At 41.4% G+C, this 27194-nt stretch overlaps 1 protein-coding gene across 1 annotated transcript in view; it reads right to left on the reverse strand.

The window, feature by feature from the left end:
* Positions 1-4353: 4353 nt before the first annotated feature.
* The window catches only part of hipk3b (homeodomain interacting protein kinase 3b), a 39150-nt gene continuing 16309 nt past the window's right edge, over positions 4354-27194 (reverse strand). Inside the window, exons 3-16 of the mRNA XM_034581361.1 lie at positions 21933-22056; positions 17062-17181; positions 16638-16724; positions 15958-16142; positions 15702-15861; positions 13457-13580; positions 13236-13357; positions 12594-12715; positions 11528-11695; positions 11110-11442; positions 10868-11014; positions 10523-10779; positions 9249-9388; positions 4354-8341 (exon numbers count right to left, since the gene is read on the reverse strand). Of these exons, the coding sequence (XP_034437252.1) occupies positions 7853-8341; positions 9249-9388; positions 10523-10779; positions 10868-11014; positions 11110-11442; positions 11528-11695; positions 12594-12715; positions 13236-13357; positions 13457-13580; positions 15702-15861; positions 15958-16142; positions 16638-16724; positions 17062-17181; positions 21933-22056 (2578 nt within the window). The 3' untranslated portion in view covers positions 4354-7852. The remainder of the gene's footprint in view (positions 8342-9248; positions 9389-10522; positions 10780-10867; positions 11015-11109; positions 11443-11527; positions 11696-12593; positions 12716-13235; positions 13358-13456; positions 13581-15701; positions 15862-15957; positions 16143-16637; positions 16725-17061; positions 17182-21932; positions 22057-27194) is intronic.

Raw genomic sequence — 27194 nt, forward strand, 5'->3', positions numbered from 1 at the left:
TTCCAGTTTCTGGCAGTTTTACAAGCCTGAGAATGTTGGGAGGTGACCCCCCTGCTCCTAAGCCTAGGGGAGGCTTTCACATGTAAATGACAATGCTGTGAGCTTTACAAATGCAAATCAGGATAGTTTCACTCAGTTGTGCAGAGGTAACACCTTTTTCTAAAAGGTACTAACTAAGGTACCAACTAAAATATCTGGCGTAAGTACACCAGGCTTAAAATAAATATAAAATCTGAAATTGTAGCTTATATAGATTTCTCTTATGAATTACATTGTATACCATGAGCAAAGGTCAATGCTATAAAAAAAAATTAGAAACAGTGCAATTTATTTCAACATTTGCCTGTCAAGCTCATCCAAGATAATATATTGGAATGGAGAGAGTGGCACCACTGTACAGTTTTCTAAGAGAAGTCTTTCTGCTGACACCAAAACACTGTGCTTCACATAAATCAGTTGTGTCATCGCGTGACCTCGTCATTTTGCAGAGGCTCCTGTTCTGCTGCAATTTTTTCATCCATAGAGTCAAAGCAGTGTCGCAGCTGGTTCAAGTTATCACGCACCAGTGCATTAAGGGAATGATCCTGCTTCATGGTCGTCAGCAGGTCACAGATTTCTTCTTGCATTTTGTACCTTTCTGCCATCCTGTCTCAGAAAAGCTCCTCAAAAACGTGTGCTGGTCTCTCGGTGTGCGCTTCACTATCTAACAGGGATGTCTTGCTAAATGTGATTTTGAGGGAATCCACATGGCTATGATGTTGCAGGTCAAAGGACTGACTGTGATGTGTCAGATAAAAGGACTGATTGTGATGTTGCAGATAAAAGGACTGACTGTGATGTTGCATATCAAAGGACTGACTGTGATGTTGCATATCAAAGGACTGACTGTGATATTGCATATCAAAGGACTGACTGTGATATTGCATATCAAAGGACTGACTGTGATGTTGCATATCAAAGGACTGACTGTGATGTTGCAGATAAAAGGACTGATTGTGATATTGCAGATAAAAGGACTGACTGTGATGTTGCAGATAAAAGGACTGATTGTGATGTTGCAGATACAAGGACTGACTGTGATGTTGCATATTAAAAGACTGACTGTGATGTTGCATATCAAAGGACTGACTGTGATGTTGCATATCAAAGGACTGACTCTGATGTTGCAGATTAAAGGACTGCTTTGATCATTTGAATCCTGTCCTGTACATTACAATGGACAGGACATTTGATTAGATTTTTTAAAACTATATTATACACTCACATTTTGAAATATATAATATATATAGATACAGTATATATATATATATATGTGTATAACTCTTCAGAAACTCTCTGCTCTTTGCAATGTTCCTACGTCTTCATACTTTGTGCTTGACACTTCATTTAAACTTTCAGCTATTTACCTTGTATATAGTTTTTCCATATCTTGTACAGTTTTGAATAATCAAAGTTTAAGTTTTATTATGGATTTTATAACGGGACACTGCAGGAGTGGGCTTTCATCTGGTCTGCTTTCCTACATTAGTTTTTTTTACTTTTTCTTTGGTAGGTCCCACGTCTTTCTCTTCAAACAGTCGATTCATGGCTCGTTTGTAGATCATTTCGTGCTCTTTCACACACAGTGTCCCAGACCCTTGGGTTCACCTCAAGAGGCAGAAGTGACTTGGTACTTCTGCCTCTTGAGGTGGTGGTTGCAGTCGTACATCTCTATAAATGCAGCCTTGAGGTGCTGAATTATTTTGGCCTGTTCTCGGATAATGAAATTCCTATGAGCCACTTCATCCTGTGAAGTCGCCACCATATTCCTCAAGTATATAGTCTCCATTAACTGTGGATAGTAGACTTTCTTCTTCTTCTTCTCGCTCCAGGCAAAATGACGAGGTCTGGGACCTTGGGTTCAGGGTCAGAGACGTCCACTTCATGGTCCTTTTATATCCCATCTAGCTCCTCCCCCTCCTGAATTTCCTGGCGGCGTAGCTTCCTATTATACTCTCCAATTAAAGTTTGCAAACCAACTAGCATGGCGTATTAATTGGGTCCAGACCACACACTCAGGTTTCGTCTTCTTTGGACCCTTCGTCCTTTACGATAACTCTGTTAAACTAGTTGGGTGGGGTATTTCTCAGGGTATTGTTGCCTTTCTCAGGGATTTATGGTTAGGTTTAGGCTAATAGCTATTAGCTTCAATGCAAACACCTACAGCTGTTCTAAACCAATGTCCCTGTCTATCGACCTAGATGTAAAAGAACATTCAATCCCCTCGTGGTCACTAAAATATGTCGGTGAAACTACAGTTTCTGTCATAACATGTTTTTATATAGATATGGTTAATTAATTCTCAGTTGTTGCTTGGGTGACATGTTGGATATATTTATATATTATTATTTCTCAACAATAATACAAATGATTATAATAACTTTTTATTAGTAGTAGTTGTATTATTAAATATTATCAGTTTTATCATTAGTATTTGTAGTGCATGTTTCTTAACAAAGTTACAAAGTGCCTCACAAGAGAATAAAACAGCAATTCAATTTAATTTAAATAATGTTAAAATCAAGCATTGTATCATTTCAGATCTAAGCTGGCCCAGTACTGGCCCTGTGCTGCTAAAGCATGACGACCTACTGTCACCAATCAGGCTCTGAAGCTGAAACTAATCTGATACATCAACTGGCATTTTATCAATACCAAGCTGTCAATACTTACATAACTATTTTCATGATTGATTCATCATTTTAATCATTTGTCAAAGAGAATAGGAAACCTTCTCTGATTCCAGTTTGTCGGACGTGAGGATTCATTGCTTCTTTGCATCATTGTAAATTAAAGATCGTTGTATTTCGAAAAGCATAACATTTGAAAGGTAATCTTGGAAAAGTGTCAACCATTGTATATTCATTTGTACCTATAGTGCAATATGTTTGCTTGATTTACATGAGAAGTAATCCCATTTAACACACTACACGCTATAGCACACATTTTGTTTTATCTCACATTCATAATACTTAAGGTTTTAGGTTGTTGTTGTGCATACACATAAAAAAAGTCTCATCAACTCTCTTGTTGTTTTATTGTTATAATGTATGTATGCAAATATTGTAATTGTTGTATCTGTGCTCTGCTGTAAGTCATATTCCCCCAAGCAGGACAATAAATACTCAAATAAATGATTAATAAAATAAATATTAGTTTAATAGTGTGTCCCTATTGGACCATTACTAGTTTAACAAGTTATGTGTTTGTTAGTTGTGACAAAATAAAATATCAACAATAAGAATCCTTATTACTTGCGGAACTTCTGTTTTTAAGAGTTTGAAAACAACGTAAGTACAATAAAGTTTCAATACAAGGCAAGAAAATAAAGGCACCTTCATGAATGTGAACGATAGAAGAGACAAGAGTCAGGAAGATCTGCATCAATAGATTTTTTTTAATTCAAAGTGAATCTTAACAATAATACACCATAAAGTCTTATTTTGACACTCACCAAAAGAGTCACCTGGAAAACCCGCTTAATGTGACAAAGTAGAGAAGGCTTGGTCACACCTAAATCACTGAGAACTAGAGAGGAAACACTATCGCAAACTGTAAAGAGACATCACATCCATAGAGTTAGTTTTCCCAGTCCTCATACTGTAAATATTGCACAGTGCAATTGCTACATGGCAAACTAGTGTAGCACAAAATAAAAAAGCCAATGAAACAAACAAAATAAACGAAGAAACAAAAGAAAAGCCACAAAAAAAATCTACAGGTAATAAACAGTAACAGTTCAGATTTTATAATCAAATTGATGAGCAGACGATTCCATAACTTGCAGTGTGAATTAACTCTGAAATTGATAAGATGACCAGAAAACTGAAAATAAAACAAACCTGATCCAATCAAATCAAGAGTAACACAGTAGCACGTTCAGAATAATACAGACCCTGAATTTACGTCTCAAAAAGGATAATACCGCAGCAGAGGATTTGTTTTTACTGATAACTTTTAAAGTAATAATGTTACACATGACTGTTTTATCTGTTAAATGTTACATAAATCCTCAAAATGAAGAAAAAACAATCCAAACAAAAGGTGTCAATCGTGTGAGAAATAAAACAGTTTTACAGATTTCTCTTCTCTTGCATCAATTCCATTTTCCTAAACAAGTATCGGAGAGTTTATGCAGGCGCATTGCTGGTGAATACCTTTGGAGGAATCAAAACACAGATTACATTTCACATGCTTATTATTGGGGAACTATTTCAAGCACTAATCTGCCAAGTTCATGCCTTGTCGTCATAAGCGTTTCTTTCCCAACGTGATACTGGAGTATGATCAGTAACGCAAACAGGTAAGAAATAAAAACCATCAAATAAAATCATACAACCACATTAATGTCAGTGTTTGAAGTGGGGAGTATTGCACTCATGACTGACTGTGCAGAGAAACCGCAACCATCTCCTTGACGGAGCAGTTTCCTTCCAGGACACAGAAAACATCCAGGAAACAAAGCACGGGTCCTGTTTTACAAAGCCGGCGCTGTCTCGGTTACTTCCCGCTCGGCCTCGACTTGCTCGGTGGAACCGCTGCTCAGAGCGCACGGCTTCTTCTAGGCAGACAAAGTGAAGCAACTCAGGTGTACATGCACGGTAATGTAAAGCATGGAGATTATCTAAGAACACTTGGTGGTGCAATGACCGCACAATGTAAAAGTATTGCATCTGCTGCTCAGCCAGAGTGACTATCCAAAGATCGTTGAGTGTCATATCATTCAAAGAGGTTGGGTGTGTGTGTGTTTTATTGGTGTGTTATCACAGAGACTTCAGTGGCGGCGCTAATCTGTAACAAGAGAACCAGCAGCACCGCTGTGTACATGTCCTCTGTCGTGTCTACAAGCTGATCAGAGGAGAACAAGTCCCTGCACCGACACTGTGACGAAGTCCTATTTCATATGTGTGTGTGTGTGGGTGTGTTTAATTCCTGGTTGAGTGGCCGCTAAAAAGGACTGTCTACATGATAACAGACTGTAATTGGACTCTTATGCTTTCCGCCTCCAATTAAGCGGTGAGGAATCACCATCTCCAATTCTCACTTTCTGAATCTCAAGGCACATACACAGTGCTGCTCACACTGTCTCAATTTCAGTAAGGAACACGGAGCGATGGCCACAGTTTTGCATCGACGAAACACTGTTTTTGATATGAGACACTCATAAAGGGGAGAGCGATCCGAACACAAGGCAGTTTAGAAGAACAAATTGTGAAAAGAGATTTTCTAGCCAGATATAACATTGAACAGATTAACAAAATAAATTAAAAAAAAGGTAACGATAAGTAGTTGTGAAACGTTCTTTTTGGAACAGAATCATTGGGCTAAATTCTGTTTTGGACTTTAAGTCTAATCAGCCAAACCCTTACAAGCCTAACTACCTGTATGATTGCTTAGTGGCAGAGTGTTTGTTGTGTGATCGGTGGAAACTTTACAGAAGTTTTATCAAATCAACACAATGGATTTTCTTTTTTTTCTGGCATCTCACAGTGCTCCTGTATAACACCTAAAGAGTACTGGTAGTATATCGTATACGTACAATGAAAAAGTTAAATCAATCCTGCAAGCTACAGCTTCAGATGTGTACAAAACATCAATATGAAAACATACAAAAAAAATTAAGTTACATCGATACATCATTTATATGCAGTGATGAGCCCAAAAGGTTAATAAGGATAAAATACTGATGCAAAAACACACACCCCGAGAAACAACGAATGCAACTAATGTTCATCATCAGCAATACAGTAGTTACAATGACACTCCAAATATGAACGCAAAACACAAAAAATCAAAACCACTTCTATTTCAGATAATTAGGGACCTATACAAAAATAGCAACGCTAGGTTTAAACTCAGAGAAATCACCTAATTTCACAGCTATTGAAGTGGCAATCATCATATAGCAGCTTATCTATGATACATTCAAGAAAGAAATGATACGACTTATTAATTGCCCAATAAGCTAGACAAAACCTCGGCCATTTTAAATACAAATACATCTTTTTTTTGTTTGTTTGTTTTAATTTAACCCCATTCTACGACTACAGTATAACTGAGGTCTATGCAAACAGAATAGCTACCTTGCTCAGGAAATGAATTACAGTCTTTGGTGCTGCACAAGCAACTTCATTTGAAAATTAAAGACAAAAACAAATTACACACGTAACTAGTAAAATGAACAAAAAAACGCACACATAGCATATCCACATATATATATAGATGGTGCTACCATCATATATATATGTATATATCCTCCCTGACGGAATGTAGAAAAATAAGCAGTAGACACCGATAAGCCTCAAGCCTTTAACAAATGGTATAATGTAAAGGGAAAAAGTTAACTTTGTCACACATGCATAAATGAGAGAATTGCACACAAATAACTCACACCTTATCAAGCATCTGTACTAAATAGTCTAGCTCTATAATATATGTCCATATATGTGTGTATATCAAATACTGCATGGTTTGTTCAGGCTTAGAAAATTCCACACCATTTCTTTGCATTTTTTCCCCCTTACCTAATCAAAGCCATGCCCACCACACTTCTAAACATCTACGAAACAAAGTGAAAACACACAAAAATGAAAAGTACGAAGACGAAAAAGAAAAAGAAAAAAAGAAAAATAATTAATGACTATTTAGATTGTATTGCAGTTTCATCAAACAGTACAAATACTGTTAGTAATAAGAGTTTCACTAAATAGAAAGTGATTATCAAATATTAAGCAATACTCAGTACTTGCACTTTGTACACTAGTTCATTCGGGAAAGGGGAGAACGGAAAATAACGTTTTTTTAATGAAACAGCAAGCATTCGCAACAGCAAAGCATGCCGTTCTTCTCGAGAGAACAAAAAGGTTACTCACTACACACTGAAATATTACACCGACTCCGAAAAAGAAGCACCGCTATCCGCGATACATCACATCCATGCAGGCTATGCATGGACATATACACATGTGCATATATATACTCACACATAGAATGCATCGACTGATTGGAATTTCAAGTGCTGCAGTCCAGTACATTAATAATCATGTATATAGTCATATATAAGTAGTAACATTAACAACCTCAAATATGTAAGGCACTATGGCTGGGGACAGTTATACAATGCAGCGAGTCTTGTGACACAAACAATAAGAGCAACGTCTATGCATCTTTCCGTTTACATTTTTGCTCATGCAAGACCACATGCAGCGTGAGGAACGACCCTATTTAAATTGGTTAACTGACTTGACATTGCTAACACCAAAAGACACCGAAAAGGTACAAATACTTCAAACGCTGTACGACATACACGGTGGACAACATGTGCATCTGTCAATCTAGAGCTAGAGACTGGGATGGCTTTACAAATATGGATGTGTCTTGCACATGTAAGAAGGCAATATAGAAAAATAGCTGGGATCAGGGGTGCAAAGTCTAACTATTCAACATCACCCCAATTATTTACCTGTTTTGGGGAGTATTTGTAGAAGATCCAATGCAAAGATATATCAAATGTGCAAAACACATTAAGTGTGAGTTTAACTATCAATCCATTCTTTCATTCAATCATTCATACATTATTTCCTTCTAATTTCTTGCCCAAATCATCTCCACCATTGGAACTTTATATTTTAAAGCTTGAAGTTCAATTACACCCAAGTCTACATGATTCAAAAAATAGCTTGCTTTCTCTGTGGTTGTGCCATGGTTTCTGGAAAAAAACAAAAAAGTAACCATGCTGTTTGTGGTTTAAAGATAGGATTCACCCTGCTAACTTAGCCCTCAGGTGGTATGAAGGGTACCTGGGCAAACATGCTCAGATGTAAGGGTACTGGTTTATTTTGGTGGGGCTGAGAGGGAAACTGGTGTAGGCGGGCGAGGCGATGTAAGAGTGCGGGGGAAAGAGGGGCTTGAATTGGCCCTGGTGGTGCAAGGTTGGGGAGGGTAGCAGCCGGGGGTTGATGCCCATTGTGACCTGATGCATGATGCCTGCCGGGTGGGAGATGCTGTAGGTGGGCTGGAGGACGGGGCGAGAGGATCCTGGGGAAGCCAGGAGGTGGGCCACAGGCGCAGCTGTGACCAGAGTACCAGACGGGGGATAGGACAGTAAGGTGGGCTGGGAGTGGGGGTGGCCCCCGAGGTGGGGGTGGGGGTGGGTGTGGGGGTGGGGGCCCGTAGTGTGGTTGGGACTGCTGTGGGACAGGGTGAATGTGTGCCCATGCATGGTAGGGGGGATATAGGCCTGTGGTCTGCGGTGGGCAAAGTTGCCGTTCCATTCCTGGTGGCAGGAACTGAAATGCTGCACCTGAAGGTGTAGAGAAGAAAATCTGATTGAGCCTTTTCATCAACACCTGAGTTGGTGTTAGAGAGCCACTAGATGCTGCTGTTTTCCATGTCACTGTTGTGTCTCTAATCAACCATTAACAATTATCACATAAACCTTGTCTTACTATCTTAATTTGTGTGAATTACATTACAACTTTCTGTAAATTACCTCCACCACAGACGTAGTGTTTCCACCACTGTCCATTGGTTCATTGGTTGTTTTATTTTGCAAGCAAGATTATGCTCAAACTACTGGACGGATTAGCACAAAACTTTTAAATCATCAAATCTGGTGTGGATCCGAATCAGGCAACGGATCCACGGATCACTTTCTTTAACATCACAAGACATTTTAATGATTTCTCAGGGAATAATTCATGGATTTAGAAATTGGACAATTGTGGTACAATTTGCCAACTTCTTCACGCTCCACAAAAGGGACAAATACAGGATATAATAAAAATGTTTATCTTAATTTAATCCGGCAGTCTCATTGAGAGACTTAACATGGCAATTCTTTATAAAATATGGCTTCCCACAAGCAGACACTGTCAATTGTGTTCGGTAGGACACCCCATTCAAACCAGCATTACCTCTGAAAAGTGACTAAACTGTTTTAATCTCTGCCATCTGTTTTCTTGTGAATATTAAATATAGTTTTGCCATCTTCGATCCTCACAAATTCTCTCTGGTCGTACAAAAGCTTTTATTGCTCTGTATATTCTGCTTGATCATCGGGGCCAGTGTCGCCCAGTGTCTCACTGCTTCCAATAACCATTAGCAAGTGGAGGACAGAAAGTTGTGTGTGTGTTTATATGCTTTTGTGTGTATGTTTGCACTTGTGTGTACTGTACATGCATGTACTGTATGTGACTGCATGTACTTACCTGCCCAAAACCTATAGGCTGCTGTTGCTGGGGCTGGAATGCAGGGTTCATCTTCTGCGGCCTGTTGAGGAGGGGGTTGGTGTGGTGATGCTGTCGCCCGGGAATGCCTCGCCCTCTGTACTGGCACGAAGACTCGAAGACTGAGGTGGGATGTGAAGAGGAGAGACACGGAGTGATGAAGGTGATGTGCAAACAATTCAGCATCCAACCTTATTACCCACATAATAAATAACAGAAACAAAAAAGATTCAGCTACACCATCTGAAAAAGGCAACATTTGTGGCAGGAGGATTTGTGGGCCTGTCAGTGATTTCAGCTGTGTTTGATCAAACCTTTAAACATAGTGGCAACTGTCCTCCGAATATGATCTAGATGATTATAAATAGAAATTTTTGGAAGATACGGGGGGGGGGTTATAGAGGGGTCAGACCATCACCTATAAATACAGCTGGTAGCACTAGAATAGTAAGCTGTGCCCTTTTATGTGAGGCTTTACATGCAATAGTTTGGGGGTTGGGGAGGGAGATGCCTTTGACATTACAGGAAATATGACTATGATTTTCTCTTAGGATTTACACTTGAACCCACCACTTCTAAAAAGAGGCAGTCTTAAATGGCAGTGCTGCTGAAAAAGACAGCAATGTCCCACTGACCACAGTTGTTACTGTGTAAGCCTTCATACTGCATGCGTGACTCCATTTTAACATCTGAATATTCATCAAACATTTGTTTCGAATATTTTGTTCAGAGCGTTAAAAATCGTGGGGGAATATGTATGCGTTATGTGGCATTAAAAAAGTGCACATCCACACAGACACAGAGGCCGGAGCCGGAGTGAGGAGTGTTGACAGCAAACAAATATCCACTCAGGAGATCGGAGCAGATATGACATATCACCTGTGAGAACCTCTGTGGCCTACTAAGACAGTGAAATCCCAGGCCATGTGACCTGTGGAGCAGACAGCAGCAGTGGTGACTGGATCTTAGAGTGAGTGTGACCTACTCATGCACTTCGGAGTAAATAACACCATCAGTGTGGACTTGAGACATAGCAGCAGGTAGAAGGTATCCTGACATCTGCTTTATTCTTACAACCATGAAGGGTTTGAAAGAATTTAAGTCTAATAATCTGCTTCCAACCGATTTTAAGTATATAACAAGGCATACATTTCAGTCTGTAAGCTTGACACCTTTTATGCATTATGTTAATTCCAGTCAGACTTAAAAAAGGAACTTATCTATTGTATGTGTGTTACCAGTGCATCCAGCTTTACCTGTGTTGCCATATGTTCCGCTGACACCAGCGTTGTTGTTGTTTTGCACCCTCATCGGCGGCACCACAACAGTACGAACTGTTGGCTTTCCAGGCTCCGTCTCCGGGGCAACGCACGCAACACGGGGCTCGCAGTTCTGGTTGCTGTCGGCCATGTAGCGTTGCTCTGTGAAAGGACTGTTGCTATGGCCGGAGGCATCTGAGGCAGGCGAGCTGTCCACTGTGTCACAACCGCTCTCCTGCTCGTCGTCTGACATACTGCAAGTGAGAAGGGAGGTTACACACACGTCTCTTTGTATGTGGTGGAGCAACTAAGCGTTTTATAACGTGGCTCCATTGACCATACCTGTTGGGGTGTTTGCAAGGTGAGTTGCTGGACTGGGCTGAGGCTGAAGAGCTGGTGCTGAGCGTGCTGTCTGGACTGCTGAGGGAGCACACTCTCTCCATACTGACAGTGCTCTGACATGCCTCACAATCTGCACTACCCTTACATCTGCGTGCAGGAGGAGAGGAAACAGCAGCAGCCAATTAGACACTGGTATTGTACAACAAGTAAGGAAAATATTTAGTAGGAAGTTAAATACTTACTCGCCCATCGAGTGTCTTTGTGCGCTCTCCTCCTCGTCGCTGCTGATACTGATGACACTGACAGTCGGGCTGGCAAGCTCAGAGATCACCATGGCCTGCCGCTGCTCCTGTGAAACTGACAGCTCTTCGCAGTCCACTCGCTCCACTTTACAGCAGTTCTCGTCATCCTCGTCCACCTGCTGTGATCTTTGCTCCTCTCTGTTAACATGCCTTTCCTCAGGGCATCTAGCTTTCTCCTCCTCTACCTCCACCACATTCTTTGCTGTATCAGCCATCTTTGGGGACTGGCATGCTAAATTTTGGATGTTCGTGTTTTGGGAGAAGTTGCTGCCCCTACAGGGGAAAACGTATTGTGTTCAGAGAGGGGAAACACATTTTCAAGGCACGTGTGTGTGTCTCGACTGTCCATGCATCATACCTGTTCATACAAGGCTTGGATCTCTTGTTGGCAGTCGGCTGCGGCCACACCACATGTGCAATGCCTATGTTGATTGGCTGGTGCGTGGACATGGTCATTTGGTTGGTTAAGAATGGCTGAGGGTGTGCAATCATGGAGCTGTAATGGTTACCATGGGGACGCACTTTCCTGCATTAAGAAAACAGAACATTGCAAATTGAGACAAAAGGCTTTAGCACCATTACTGACAAAACGGTCCCAGTCCCTGGTCCCAAAGGACATGTATGAGTCATCTGTCATTAACATTCAGGGGACTCAGCAAGCTGTACTCTGTATCAGAGCAATGCAGCCATTCTCCAGGGTGTGCACAGCAAAGGTAATAAAGAACAAATATATTAGGGTTTTATAAATTTTTATATATATATATATATATATATATATATATATATATATATATATATATATCCTGTAACCTGTAAAGGCACAATGTCATGACAGGATACAGACAATGTCAGTGAAAAGATATTTGCTGTGTCTCAATTCAGCGGCCGCATTCTGCGGAGGACCTGGTCTATGCAGTCAACGACAGCTGCATCCCCCAACGACCACGTACACCGCGCCGGACCAAAACAAGACTGTCTGGTCTTCCTATTGCATCACCAGCTTGTCCTGCCGTTACAGCTGTCGCCTAGCAACAAAGCTACGGACGAAAACGTTCTTCGCTTGATTAAAAATGTTGAAAACATTTTGTTACCATTGTGTACCGTACCGGTTAAGTACTTAGTACTTAAATTCTGACATTTTCGCCCTGCTTTTTGCTACCATTACCTCTTAGAAAAACAGTCACTGAAGCGCAATGAGTTATGGGAAATGTTGAGGCGGGAAGGATCCAGCCGGTGAAGCCTCCGCTGCTCTGGGGTGGAAGGACACATTTGCCGGCCGCATTTGGAGGAGCCTTTGAATTTGGACAGTCTAGTCGCACCGCTGTGACGCAATCAGTCGACAAATGCAGCAGATTAAGGATGCGGCCCTAAATTGAGACACGGCTATTTCGCAACTCCCTGACACACACTAATAAATTGCTTACCCCCAGTCACCCAATCTCTGAGGGCCCACAGTGTCAGATGGCAAAGTGGTTGGTGGTGGGGGCACTGATGTCACCTGCTGCCAAGTGGGCACCAAGATCTGCTGTGCACGGTTGGACCAGGCCTGATGGGAGTGAAGAGAAGCAAAGCAGTTAGATCTAGTAATTTTCCTCTGAGTGATGCTTTCATCTGCCTGTATGTAAAACTAAAAGGACGTTTGGGTGTATTCCAGAGGCCGTCAGACTTGTACACAGACACAGTGCAAGGGTTGGTCAGTTTATCTTGATGAATGCGCTTGCACTTGGACCTCATCAATCCTTGAGTAAACATTTTCTGATAATTGATCTGATAATCTGACATTTATTGTTTTGCTATGTATTTTCTAAACTTGTATTTTTAGATTTGTCTCATCTGTTGTGTGTGTGGATGAATTGTCTGTGCACTTTTGTTTGCTCTCCCACCGGCCTTGAATTGCCCCTTGAGGGACGAGAGTATTTTGAATTGAATCAGCTCATGCATCACACAAACCCACACGTACATACATCAGGGTGATGACAACATTTTTTAATGTAATGATAAATATATAATAAATGATTATATTACATTCTCTACTTCCATCATCTCTATCCTAGCTAGACCCTCACCTGTGTGATGACTCCAGGTCTGATTTGTATGGGCTGGATGGGGGGTGCTTGAGTGACCAGAGGCACAGAAGTCTCCATTCGAACAGAGTAGCCTGCTGTTTTAGCCGCGTTGGTGGGGATTCCTTCAGAGACAATGGACAGGAATAATATCAGACTTCAGTTCATTCAGTCCCACCACCAAACGAGTCACAAACAAGTGAAAATAAGATCAACACTCCTACCTTGAATGGATGGGGGACACAGAATGAGGGCCTGCTGATATGACTCGTTGCATCCAAACTGACCACTTCCTGTCTGCAGTGTTATCCCAGGGTGCATCACTGAGGGGGCTGATGGCGCTAACCCCTGAAAACAGGGGGAAAAAAAAGAGATGAGTGGACTCTTCTAAGGTATTTAAATGATAAACAGTGACATTAAACAGCCAGTAGGTGGCGACATTTAAGTCAGGAGCAGTCTTGTTCTGCAGCCAGGCACAGAACAATAACCTGTATTGTACTGAGAGATTTGTGGGTTAACTTTAGACATTAACACTGGCTTCTCATCAGGTAGACAGTGGCTCACTTGGCTCAGCAGTGGTAGATCAGCATTGTGATCTATAACACTCGACTCTTCCACTCCAGAAGTAGTTCAATATACATAATTAAACATTTAACCTATTCAATGCCCACTTCCTCACTTGTCAACCCCCTCAATGTTGATCTTGTCTAAATTGATACACATTTTTAATTGGACAAAACACTCAGAACATTGTCTGGCAGCTCTTGGGTTGATAACCGTCTTTTATTCATCTTCTTTTCTTAAATATCTCCATAACTAAAAGGTTGTCAGACAACGTTCAACTTGCTCTTTGAGACAGGCCCGAGGGATAAACAAGGAACAATTGAGCATGTGCCTCTGCTTCACCACTCACGCTGCTCTCATGCCTCACTATAATCACATTTATTGAATAACGAGAACTAGACGTACGTTGTTCCGCTCTGGCTCCTGCATGTAGCCCAGCCCCCATACACATGATAGTAAACACAAAGCAGCCTTTCAAAGGATAATACTAAAAGAGCTGCAATGCTTTCCTGCAAAATCCTCATGAGCAACAAGGATTTATTATTTACTATACTGCTCAATGGAAAAATAAATCACAGCTGTTTTATTGTGCAAGGCATGTGTTCTTTCATCAGGTTGAAATTCTGAATAGGAATGAGAGAGCCTTGAGACTTTAACCTTACATTTGTACTGACGAAACACACATGTTGTTACTGTTAGTGTCTTACGAGTAATGAGTCACACATGGTCATGATTTCACATTTCCTCAGCACCGTGGCTTTCGAAATAGACTTTAAGGTGTTTTGCATTATAAAAGATCTCATCCCGAATAAGAGGGTCATCTCCCTTTTCTCCTCAGCAACAACACTGATATGAGCACTGTTGCCATGACCTCAGAAACATGACGTGATTTTGTTGCCATGACAGCAGTGCAAAGACGCAATAAGACAGGCAAGTCGGCATACACAAAAGCAATAAAGTCGAGGAAATAGTCGACATGAACAGTCTTCACAGGAGCAGATGAACTGAACAAACCACTGCTTGTCAATAACCCTTACAATCAGTGATTATTCAATTATAATGGAAAGAGTAATATATATATTTATTTGAATAATACAATGAAATATACAGTTATTTAAAACTTACTCTTGTTAGTTGGTTCCTTTCATTTTCCTTTGCTAATTGTTTATATCCCTTACTATTAGTGGTGCACCGATGTATCGGCCGTATATCGGTAGCGGCCGATATTCGCCTCGTTTACGATGTTCATTGGTATGTTTTCTGCAGCCTGCCAATCTGGCATCCAGATTATGGTACACTGACGCCGGGTTTACACCGGGCGCTGAAGCGCCGCGCAGCACAGGGCCAAGGAAAGCCAGGCGCCTCCCATCCACCCCCGTTAAACCTTTGTGCGGTTCACATGGGCTGCGATGCGCCGCGCCAGCGCCCTTCACCGATGGTTTCGGCGTGCGAGCGAGCGTATCGCGCCAGGAAACAGACTGAAAAATGATTTTAAACGATATAAATTACATGTTTTATATGATATAAATGATCAAATATGCATCCCATACTTTGTATTCCCCTTCTGTTGTCCTGGAGTTTTAATTTTCCCAATCACATAATTAAATGTCCCCCTCTGCCCATCCACTACAGCCACACAAGCAGTCATATAGATAAAAAGAGGGGGGGGGCTAAAGGCTTGCTTGGAGAATATGTCATCTACCCCCGACACCATGGCATCTAAAGTTACACTAAAGTCACTTTTTCTGTTTTTCATATTATTCAAGTAATAAACAAATATCGGTATCGGCTAGATTGTTGTTTTAAATATCGGTATCGGCCAAGAATTTCCATATCGGTGCATCCCTACTTACTATGAGTGGAATAAAACACCCAGTGCACATCAACATTTCCTGTACGTCTTACTTGTGCATGGACACCGTTCATCTTGCTGAAGGGATGGTTTACTGAGGCGGCACCATTTGTGGTCACAGGTCTGACAAATGGACCTTTATTTCTGTTGACCATCTCGTACGGACTGGGACGAGTCCAGCAAACATCCATGATGTGGAAACACGACTTAACACTGTGGGCAGAAGAGACACACGTGGGAGAGTTCAAGCTGTATGTAGGGAGGTCAAAATTACAACATGTGGGAGAATTTGAGGCACAGCGGACTCACTGGTTGCTGTGGGGAAAGTCAAACAGGTGTTGCATTGTCACAAAGGGGTGGTTGAGAGCCTCGGCAGGGGCAATCCTCTCCTCCGCGTCAATCAACAGCATCTTCTTCAGCAGGCCCACAAACTCCAGACGGTCTGCCTTCTCTGCCAACAAGTCACTACCTTCCAGATTCATCACCAAGTTCACCTGGAATGCAAACACTTGTGTTAAAACCTCTTCTCACAGGGCACAAAAACAGGATATATAAATAATTAAACAAATTTCTACTATACAGTTTTCTCTGTGTATGAATAAGGATTATTATGATATCTATTTCCTAAGGATGATAAACCTCTATTCATCATGAGTAATGAATTCACAAGAATCGCCTCCAACTCCAAAAAGTACAGACCTGAACAAGCATTGTTGTTTGCCTTGGGAATTTCCACTGTGGTCTCTTATTACAAAGTAATACCTGAACCTTCATTTCTTTTTATTCAGGTTTAGTATTTAACTGATGGTAAGTTACGCTTACAGGCACTTTTTTTTTTCCTTTCTCTGTAATTAGATGTGCGTGCTCTTTTTTGTTCATACAGACTTCCTACCGTGAAGACCTAGTAACCTACATTCGCTCTTCATTTGATATTGAACTTCCCCTGAACTCGTCTTAAGTTCATTGTGGTCTGAGCAGCAAATACGTACGTGCGCTATGTCATCCAAATAGCTGAAGATGTACTTCCTTGCTTCCTTTGATTTCATTCCCGTCTCCTTCTCGTGCTCATCTGTTGACTAAAGAAAAAGACATTTAAGTGAGGACACGAGTGGTCACCGTGCACAGTAATGTTATGATCAAAACAGTTTGTTATTAGCGGTAAGTTAATTCACGCTATGTCAGAAGCCTCTGGTTGTAGCTTTGCTTACTAGGAAAATGTCATTGAAGAACCGCAATCTGATTCCTAGTATGTGAAGCAATGTGACTAACACCCTTTGTTTCAGGAAAGGTATCATTGCCTCTTTATGAGGAACAAGTCTTTTTTTGACCAATGGGAGTTATTCCTGACCTTAACCAGAGGTTGCTTGTTTTTTAATTACTGGTAACAAATCTAAGTGTGTGAATATAACTAACCTTTAGTCTCCATGCTGCATAAGGTGAGTCAGCCTCTCTGCGAAAGAACCGTGCCGTCTTTGTCCCCGTGTTCAATAAGTGTTCACCTGGCAAACCTTGTGTCTGAGAAATGTAGCGAATCTGTTTGACATAAGGATAGAAGAGAGAGAAGAAAGAGATCATGAACAAAAGAAGAAAATACAGTTTTTTAAGTTCTCCTTCACAGAAGCACTTTATTTTGTGAACCGATGATGATTTACAAAGTCATTTACAGGGTCGTCATGCCATCATCTCCCCCAGAGCTTTAGGTTCCTGAGGGTGGATGTGCATGAATGTGCACATGGTGGGAACGGTCACAGACACCTAAAAGATGTCACATTCCTGACAAATGGCTGGACTCAAGGTCTTGTACTGAGTGTAGCCTGTGTTTATGATCTCTGAAAGGTGTCAGGGTCTTTTCATATAACCTCGGATAACAATAATCCTATGGTCTCAATGCCAAGGGCTTCGCTTGGTAATGATGCTTGTCAGTCAGATGTTGCGGGGCAAGAATGTCACACACAGGTTTATGAGAGGAGACCAGTGAGGCCTCACTGACGTCAATCACACCCAAGTGTTAAGGACAACAACCATTACAGATTCAGCGCTGCTAAGAAGCAATGAGACAGAGCCGCACAGTGAGAGAAGAGTCACTCGTCATATTCAAATGTAGTGGATTAACAGATTTACAAAATTATACTTAAGTCTATATTTGGAATTCACAAATACAGATATGCATGGTCTCAGATATGCATGTTCTCACTCCTTCCTTTATTTCTAGTGTCCACCCTGTAGCTATATAACACTGTCTTTATATCTTTAGTACAAATATTTTCCTTTCATTTAGTCAATGCTGATTTAAACTGACAAAACTTTCCCCTCATTTTCTGTCTTGCATCTATTCACTACCATTCATAACGTAGACAAGCTTTACCGACACTGTCACTTCCAACAAACTTTACCCTGAAAGTCCCCATCTATACTATCATTGTACTGTAATTCAGCAACATCATATAAACAGCAACAGACAGGAAAATAAAAACAAAGGCAGTGTGTGTGGGTGATAAAAGTCTTGTGATGGGAGAACCCTTATTTTTCCTAGAGGGTGTGTCTCTGCAGAGATCTGGCAAACCAGTGAGATCACTGATGTAAAGCCACTGCTTCACAAAACAACCATTTAGCGAGCCCGGGCCTGTTTCAGAGCAGACAGGAAGCAAAGGCAGCCTTTCTTTAATGGCAGCCCAGATAACAATACATGCTGTATAAGATGCATTTCAATGCTATCCCTCACTGTAATAACTGAGAGAACAGCTCAGTTTAGGATAACGTACCCACACCCTCCTACATACCCTGTGTACAAAGACTCACAAACAGGAACATTCCTTCTGGTACCCAAAAAACAAGATACGGATAAGCTGTGCACATATGAAGCATGAAGTGTTCCCAGCCACAGGAAAATGTCACATTATACAAGCAAGGGGTGGCGCCAGGGTAGAGAATACAGGAGACAGAACATGACGCATAAATTCTGCTGCGGAAATCATGCGTTTTTGTTTACAGCACATCAACAGCTGCGTCTGCCCTTACCAAAAGCTCTCGACTCTCTTCCTTTTTGTTGAAATATTTGTATTCTTTTCGTTTTTTTTCAATTAGGAGTCGCATGTTAAAAACGTCATCAAGACGCCCACTTACTTGCTGTTAATTTACAGGACATTTTCCTGCTGAATTCTCAAATGAGCTCCCTTGGACATTGTCTTGACATTTTACGAAGAGGCTGGCAGGAAAAGTTCAGGATAAGTCCGGAGTAACTGACTTGGACATTTGCGTTCTCACATACAGCCCCTCTGTAAAATTTCAGGAAAATGCCCAGAGTTCGATGCATGTCTGAAAGCTGAATTAAGAGAGACCAACAAGACAAAAATATGAGAGAGTGAGACACCAGTGACTTTAGCTCCTGGGCTAATTATAGCTACTCATAACGAGACGCTGACTGAATGCTGAGACTGTCGCATCAAGGAGGTGTGCAACCTCCTGCTGTAGTGAAGTAAAAGATGAAGTGACTGGGGGATGAGGTAAGACGAGGGCAGAGCAAGAGCCAGAGTTATAAATACAATATGCTGTGTGGGATGGAACAAGACCCCATGCAGGGGGGGGGGGGGCAACGGCTCAGTCAGCTCCAACCAGATCACCCTGTGGCCCCCGGATGACACCTCACACCAGCAGTTTGCTGCCGAGCTGTTTACTGACATGAGTTGGTTATTTTATTTTAAGCAATAAAATGATCTACAAGCTTCCTGTTTGTAAGTACGGTTTTATATTTATATAGTAAACAAATGAAGGTAAATATACACTTTAGACATCAATATTATCAAAGCAATTTATATCGATCGTGTTTTTCTGTCACCAATGAAGCTGTGAGAGACTGTGAGATAACCTGGGCAGATTACTATGAATTTGTGTTCTTGTTTTTTGTATTTCTCTGAAATGTTTTGAAGGAATATGAGTGATGAAGAGGCAGAGTATTTGCCTTCATTATGAGATGAAAGTACCCAGAAAGCACTAGGAACCAAAATGAAAGTCATGGCATTTGTTCCATTGGTGCTATGCTCCTGCACTGGCTGGTTTTCCTATTCAGCGAATAAATGGAGAACCTTTGTGTCAGTGGGCAGGTTTGCCAAAGAAAGAGTTTCCCAAATGGAGGAGGCTATGAAAGCAGAGTTCAGTCAGAACCACTATCAAAAATCATAGGCATTCATTGAAATTGCAAACCCACATGGTTAAAATAGGGGTTTCCCTGGGATGTGCTTCCAGTTCAGTCGTCCCGGAGAACATACAAAGCTTAAAATTCACTGTAGGTATTTTAATCAACTGACAAAAATAGACACTAACATCATGATCCATGTACGACCCAGCAAGATAAAATCTAAAGCAATTTAACGCTTGATTTTGCTCCATGGGTCTCTCCCACCCTCTACTGCCAGTGTTTACAGTGCATTTGGATTTAAATGAATTCATCCTCCATAAGCAGATGAACGGATCCAATTTTCCGAAGTTGGCCCCTCACATAAAGAACACACTATGAGTTTGGCCGTGGCCGACACGCTCACAACACAGTAATATGTCCAGAACATTCAGCGGAGAGGTGGCGTCTGGGGCAGGACATGATATAAATTCCACAGCAGAAATCATGCGTTTTGGTTTAAAGCACATCAATATCGGCCTGAAAGCAGCTATACGGTAGGTTTAGATTTTTATCTGATGAATGCTCTTTGCTACTCTATTCCAGAGTTTGCCTCTCAATACTTAATTTATTGTTTATTAAATAGTTTTTCACACTGCCTGTGCATGCAAACTTCATCCCATCCCCCCTTGTCTCCCCCTCCATCAGCTGTAAGCAGCCCCTTACTAAATTGAGGAGGCTCACCCCAGATATCTTTAAAGCTGCTTTGTGACATGCTGGCTGGCTCCTGCAAAAACAGATTTATCATATTTAGACTGGTGCTGCAGCACTCAAGTCAAATCTCTTTCGGAGGTGTTGAGTTATCTCTCCTGCCTTGGTCCTAGTGAGAATGAAAAATGATGCCAGACCATAAAGATACTTTGCTATGAGTGCAGCATGCAGTGAGGCTGAGTGCTGTACTGTAGGGTACTGCATAGGACAGAGACGGATCTGACTGAGGCTCTTTTGGCAGCCTTTGAGTAGATAGGGCTCCGGGGTAGGGGAAAGCCACTCAACATAAGCCCAGATCAGTCTAGTCCTGGGAAGACACTGTAAGGGTTCCACTGGGAGGGCCAGGCACCCAGCAGCTCTTAATAGACATACCATCGGTCACAAGAACATGCCTCTCTGCTCGCTGGCACAGACGCCAGCTGGTACGACTCTCAGGGTAGGTATATCACCAAGGTACCGGTAAATGCTGCACTAATTTGTTAGTTCAAGTAATTTGAGCGCTCGACCTCTTTCTTCATTCAAACATTCTGCCTGCAATTATGCACAGAAGTTTTTCTTTCCCTCAAAGTCAAAAGTTTCCTCTCCATGCCGTCCTCGAGCAGAAAATCCCTTCAGCATTAGACCAGGTTCTCACACAGGTTAAAATGCAGAAACTGATTTTTCCAAGTGTACACACTGTGATAATGGGGCATTCTTGTCTTAGGTACAAACCATCTGGCCTAAACTTTGATGGTCAATGTCCCTACTGCCTTTTTAAGCTTTTGTCTGCTTCTCTTTCATACTGGCTTTTTACAAGACTTCTTTGGGGAGAGACAGACTGAAGTAGCCATGAATGACAAATCCCACAAAGTTGAACAGCATGAGCCACGTCTGAGTCAGTAACCCGAGTGCTAGCCTGTAATAGAAAGCTGGATGGCATGCAAACTCAAAAACAAACACACTGAAGCCTCTCCTCTGTGGGCTGCTGTGATGGGAAAGAATAGGGGGTAATGGAAAGAAGGAGAAAAAGACAGACAGAAACAGAACCAGAAAAATAAGTGACTGGGTGGAAAGAGAGGGTGGAATGATGCCTTGACAGCCACGTGGGCGATTTAGGGATGGGTGGGGGAGAAATGGTCAGCGAGGTAATTTATGAGAGAATAGGCGGTCGGGTGGGTAAAACTTATAAACTGAGGGAAGGCCCACTATAAAATCGTGTGCCACAAAAAAAAACACTTCATGTGGTGATGCTGCCGAGAGGAGAGACTTAATCATGGAAGGGGGAAAGCAGAGGTAGGAGATGCTGGGATGATTTTAATAAAGATCTGGAATGAAAGAATAAAGGATAAAGACGCAGGAACTTATTCCAGAATTATGAGCCAAGAGCAGCTAAACAGGGACTGGTCAGAAATTAGATTTTTACCTGGTCATACTCCAGGGCTCCGGGGTAGAGGGGCCAGCCCAGAAAAAGTTCAGCGATCACACAGCCCAGCGACCACATGTCTATGGCTTCACAAAACGGCAATCCCAAAATAATCTCTGGAGCCCTGTGGAACAGACAAAACACACACATGTTAGACTACAGTAACAGAACAACAGTGTTTAATATGACGGTATTTCAATGTGACCTGTATGAAATAAAAGTTGTCAAATAAATGTTTTTGTGCCAATTTTCAAATCTGTTTCTATGAAAGTCATCACAGAATGAAAACATATTCAAACACTGAACATTTCCCAGAAAACAGATAAGAAATTAAACAAATTTCTTATATCACGTTAAACTATTAAATCTTTAGCAGACAACATTTCAAAGAAAAATGGCTTTGTGGGTGAAAGATACTCAAATTGTTCATGATAGCACCAACAAACCATTTCTCTCAATTTCACTTCTCGTGGATGTTATGTTTTTGGCTTTTTAAGCTAAAGTCTTCAGCGAATACATATCCATTATTAGTAATGTTATAGAGTTCCTGATGAAGGCCAGTCAGACGGGATTGTGCAGTACATGTGTAACAGTGCCAAGTGACCCGCAAGTCAGTGTGTGAGTGTACTAGAGCCGCCAGGCATCAGCAGGCTGATCCAGTGGGTTAGCAGGTCAGCCAGGCTGGGATCAGGGCTTTGACAGGCTGTTTGTATCTGATCCAGGCTGCTTAAGAATAAGAAGCATAGTCACTATTTCTTCACCTAGGTGCTGGCTCAGTGTTACTTTGAGTAAATCTATAATAGCACTGTAATACCATGTCACAGGGACGGCTGGTGGTGACGCAGGCCTGTCAGCTCCAATATAGGTAAGACGTGTCTGTCTGACATGACTGTCAAGAACTCTGGGTTTAGGACACAACAGCCTATAAATGTAGACAGAGCACTGACAGCATGAGGTATACAGGGTTTTTTATATTTTGGCGCGGATCCGGACAAGAGGGTGGATCCAGGATCTTTTTCTTCTCTTAGTTACTTTAGTTGTCTTTATCACACATGTATATTTTCTGCACTTTACATTTTTTATTCACCATAGAATACATAAACATTGTAAGCCTGGTAGGAGATCGATTTACATATACACTCCTACAACTAGGTATAAAATAACGACTGCGAGTTTCTTTGGCATTTTCACCAATTTTCCAGGGAATAATCTACAGACTTGATGAAAATAACTATAATTCTTCTGCAATGGAGGTTGTGATATCATGATCTGCATTGTTTTGGTGGCTTAGCTACAAGGCTTGATTAAATAAAAGGGGACTGTTGGGCCTTGGTGGAGGTATGCGCTCTACTTAATGCCATTCCAGTTGCAATAGTAATTATATCCTCATTGCCGACATAGATTACAGCGTTGCTCAGAGGAACTCAGCCCTAAAATAACATTAGAGAGTAAGTTAAACGATGGAAATACTTTTCACTTCGGTTCAGTCCACATGATATACCCTCTATTTAGGCTGCTGTTTCACACAACTGGACACAACTGTACCTTTACTTGATGTATGTAAGGGGATCCTACGGACAACTACTCTCTGACGTCTTTAGAGCTATAGGGGACTCAATAGTGAGGGGCTACATATGGATGGCAACAGCGAGATTTAGACCAGCTAAAATAAGTTTTTGATAATTTTATCACATGGTCAAAACAAATGCAAGCAACAGCTGGTGTAGCAGGCAACAGAGCAGCAGAGAAGCAACCAGGCAGTTATTCTAACCATCTCAGCTTCACAGACATGTCCTATTTATAAGGAACAGGTTTTCCCTGGGGAAGTGAGGAGAGGGAAGCCACATATCAACACACCCCTTGCATTCATCAGGAACCAAGGATGGTATAGGGGCATATTGTGCTTAAGCAGGACTGCAAGTCATTATACAGTTTGTCCTAGGAAAAGTGCTTCTGGGTGCAAGGGACCGTCTCTTTATTTGCCTTTGTCCTTATCTTTCCCTGCTGAGAGCACAGTAGCAACACAAAACAAATTTCTCCCATGGTAGACAATAAAGGAACCATAAATGAATGTAAAATCATAGGCTGAAAGAAAGAAAGCCAAACAGAAAACAGCAGGTCTCTCCCCTTTGGTTAGACGGTTGCACAGCTCAGCCCTAATCAACGCAACTTAAGCCGCACCACCCTCCTGTGAAACCAGATCTATTTTCCATCCTGAGGATATGACGTACAAGCTGAGGGGCCACCGAATGCTAGACGAATGACTGTTCAGTGACACGTGCAAGACCTCCGGAGGAAACAGGCAGGTACAACAAAAACAAGGTGATGGACCAGCATCCTGCCTTTAGCCCAGTTCACAGATAGATTCCAACTCCATGTAACACTTAACAGGAATAAATTGATGTAGAATATTAATGAATGAATGGGTGTATCTGGTACACAGAAATAATCAGACAAACCTGGTCAGTGCCCGTAAATAAGAAGCTTTTAGATATATTGTGGAATAAAATAATTGAGGCTGCCTCTGGAGTAATAATCGAAATAACAACCTGTCGTATGTGATGTGCTATTTTGATTCTAATCTTGTAGTGTGGGTATGTTTAAGATTATAGAGAAGATTCTCCTTGTGTTCGTAATGCAACCTGATTTCAGCTCCTGCTATTGTAGTCTGAGCCCAACTTAAGTTATCAAACCACATAAAACATGTAGGTACATTAAATACAGAGGCACAATTCCCCAATATGTAACAAAGGTAATGGCAATTGGTACATAAAATAAATTCAAAACGATAATTTTTTGGATTGTTGATACATGATCATGGTGGATGTTTGCTCCGCATGACAAGTTTCTGGTTTGATATGGACTTCTCTCAGAAAATATCTGATATTTAAGAGGTTTCGGCATCAACTCAAGATGCATCAGGGCAACATTAATGCATTTACCGTCCATTAAATGCAATCAGACTTCTTCTAATGCTTTAATGGGCTGCGACATGAAAGCTGAACATGTTTTCCTCAGTCGCAATACAAAAGGCTGCATGTCAGGGCTGTTGACTGGTAATACTACATTCAGTGAGGGTGAGAAATAAATGACTTGGAGTTAGACATGAGTTGTCTACAATATCACTGTGTTCAAAGGTTTCTATGGAGTCTCATGTGTTATCGGTGCAAAACACCTTCGGAGGCAGCAGGGGGGGGGGGGGGGGACGACACATCTTCAAAGAGCTTTCTCCTGCATTGTCAAACGCTTTTTTTCCAAAAACATTCCCCAATTCACTGTTCATGTCTAGAAATTCAACCTTTCTATTACTGAATAACGTAGTCTAAAAGATGCTCATTAAGTTGAAAAAAAGCAGCCGTTAGAATAAACTAATTCACAAGATTATTTTCATAGATTTTCTCCCGACATGTTTCAATATGTAACACTGAGTTTTGGTGAGGGCCCTACAGTGATAGAGAATGAAGTCTGCATTGGCTGCTAGCTTGACTTTAATGGAGTCATCCCTAACATATCCTAATGTAAAATGCTGAGCACAGCAGTAACAGCAGACCCAGCACGGGAACACCACTATGCCAAGTCTAAGGGCTGCTGCACTTTAGAGGATTTTCAACTCTTGACCGATTTAAAAAACATGGGAGACCACAGACATAATGACAGATTAAACAGATTTTTTATTTTATAATCTTCCGAACACACCCTGGACGATTTGGCAAGAACGTCAGACCACACACTTGGCATTTGTAGGAAACCATTTCAGTGGCGTTTTCTCAATCCTTGAAATCTCACAGAAACAGGTATCTTCTTCTTCAGTTTTTCTTATGGCCGTTGGCAATGAATGTATGTAAATATTATTTATGTAAATAACCACCACCTTCTGAATTGGATTGTGGAACACTCGCGTGATTAAACGTGACTTTAGACAAAAAACTAAAATGGAGGAGGAACCACGTCGTGTGTTCTGTTTTGCAGTGAAAAAAAAGGAAAGAAATACAATGAATGTAGTCATGGCTGAGAAGCCCCTGCAATTGTGGCAAGGGGCTAGTCGGGTCTAAAATCGGCCCAATTATCGTCTAGTGTGCGGCAGCCTAAACTGCAAGTATGATTTTCAGCAACAGCCACATAATAAGACTCAAACAAGCAGAAGTAGTGGTAAAACTTTTTTTCTCCTCTCAGCCTGAAGCTCCCACTATATTTTACTGCTCCTTTGTGGATTAGTTCTGGCCAATGAAAGCATGTTTTTCCCTGGTCAACAAGTTCAACAGTTTGTCCCCTTGACCCAAACGGTTGCCTCCCTGCTTCCATCCATCTCTCTCTTTTCTTCTCTCTCTGTTTGTTTCTCTCTCACCCACAAAGAGGCTGAGGCACAAGCCAATTAGCAGAGGCAATGTAAAGACGATGCATGGCCAGATTCCAAGGCGACTTGCTGATGTTCAGAAAAACTCCCTAAAAATTGGAAGAGGAGTTGGGTAAAATAAAATATAACCCATAATCATCTCCACACTGTCCTCTCTACTGCACAAATACAAATTTGATACTTCTCTTTTCTCAAGATAAGAAACATGTTTCTAAAGATGTAATGTTCCTTTAATCTGCAGGTCTCCAAAGTGTTTTCTTTTCACTTCTTTATCTCAACTGAAAAATAAATTCAGAGCAGACACAAGTCCTATTATTTGCAAGAAGGGCCGTGGTAGAGCAGAGAAATGCTCTCTTTTTCATATTCATGCCCATTATCTCACACAAACAAACAATCCTCTGAACTAGGGTTGTGCTGATAGGCAATAGAAGCGAGGACCGCCAAAGGTCAGAGCGATCAGCGATTGCTGACGGCTTAACCAATATCAAGACAATTTTTGTTGTTTTCCCATTCTGAATTATTAGTAGGGCCTAGTAATCATTTTGATTTATTTGCCCCTCCTTAGTTTCATTTTGGCACCCCCTCTACAGTCCACACAAACATCCTGTCACCAAAATACGCCTGTGCACACAGTCCCCAGTTGCAAAAGAGAAGAGGGATGTTTTTATTAACTATTAATTGCAAACGTTTCCACCACAGTGACGCCTCAATCAGAGTCGGTGCAGACAACACTGTCATACTAAAAGCCCATTATAGAGGGAACGTCATATGATTAATTGAAACATTTCATCTCTCGTCCAAGAGGCTTCCAAGTTCCCCTGGTCTTGTTATTAAGGAACAGATTCATAACTCGTGGCCACGACTTATCATCTGGTGCCCACGCGTCGTAATTCGCAGAAGTATAAACC

This window comes from Hippoglossus hippoglossus, chromosome 3, assembly GCF_009819705.1.
Source record: "Hippoglossus hippoglossus isolate fHipHip1 chromosome 3, fHipHip1.pri, whole genome shotgun sequence".
Classification (NCBI taxonomy): domain Eukaryota; kingdom Metazoa; phylum Chordata; class Actinopteri; order Pleuronectiformes; family Pleuronectidae; genus Hippoglossus; species Hippoglossus hippoglossus.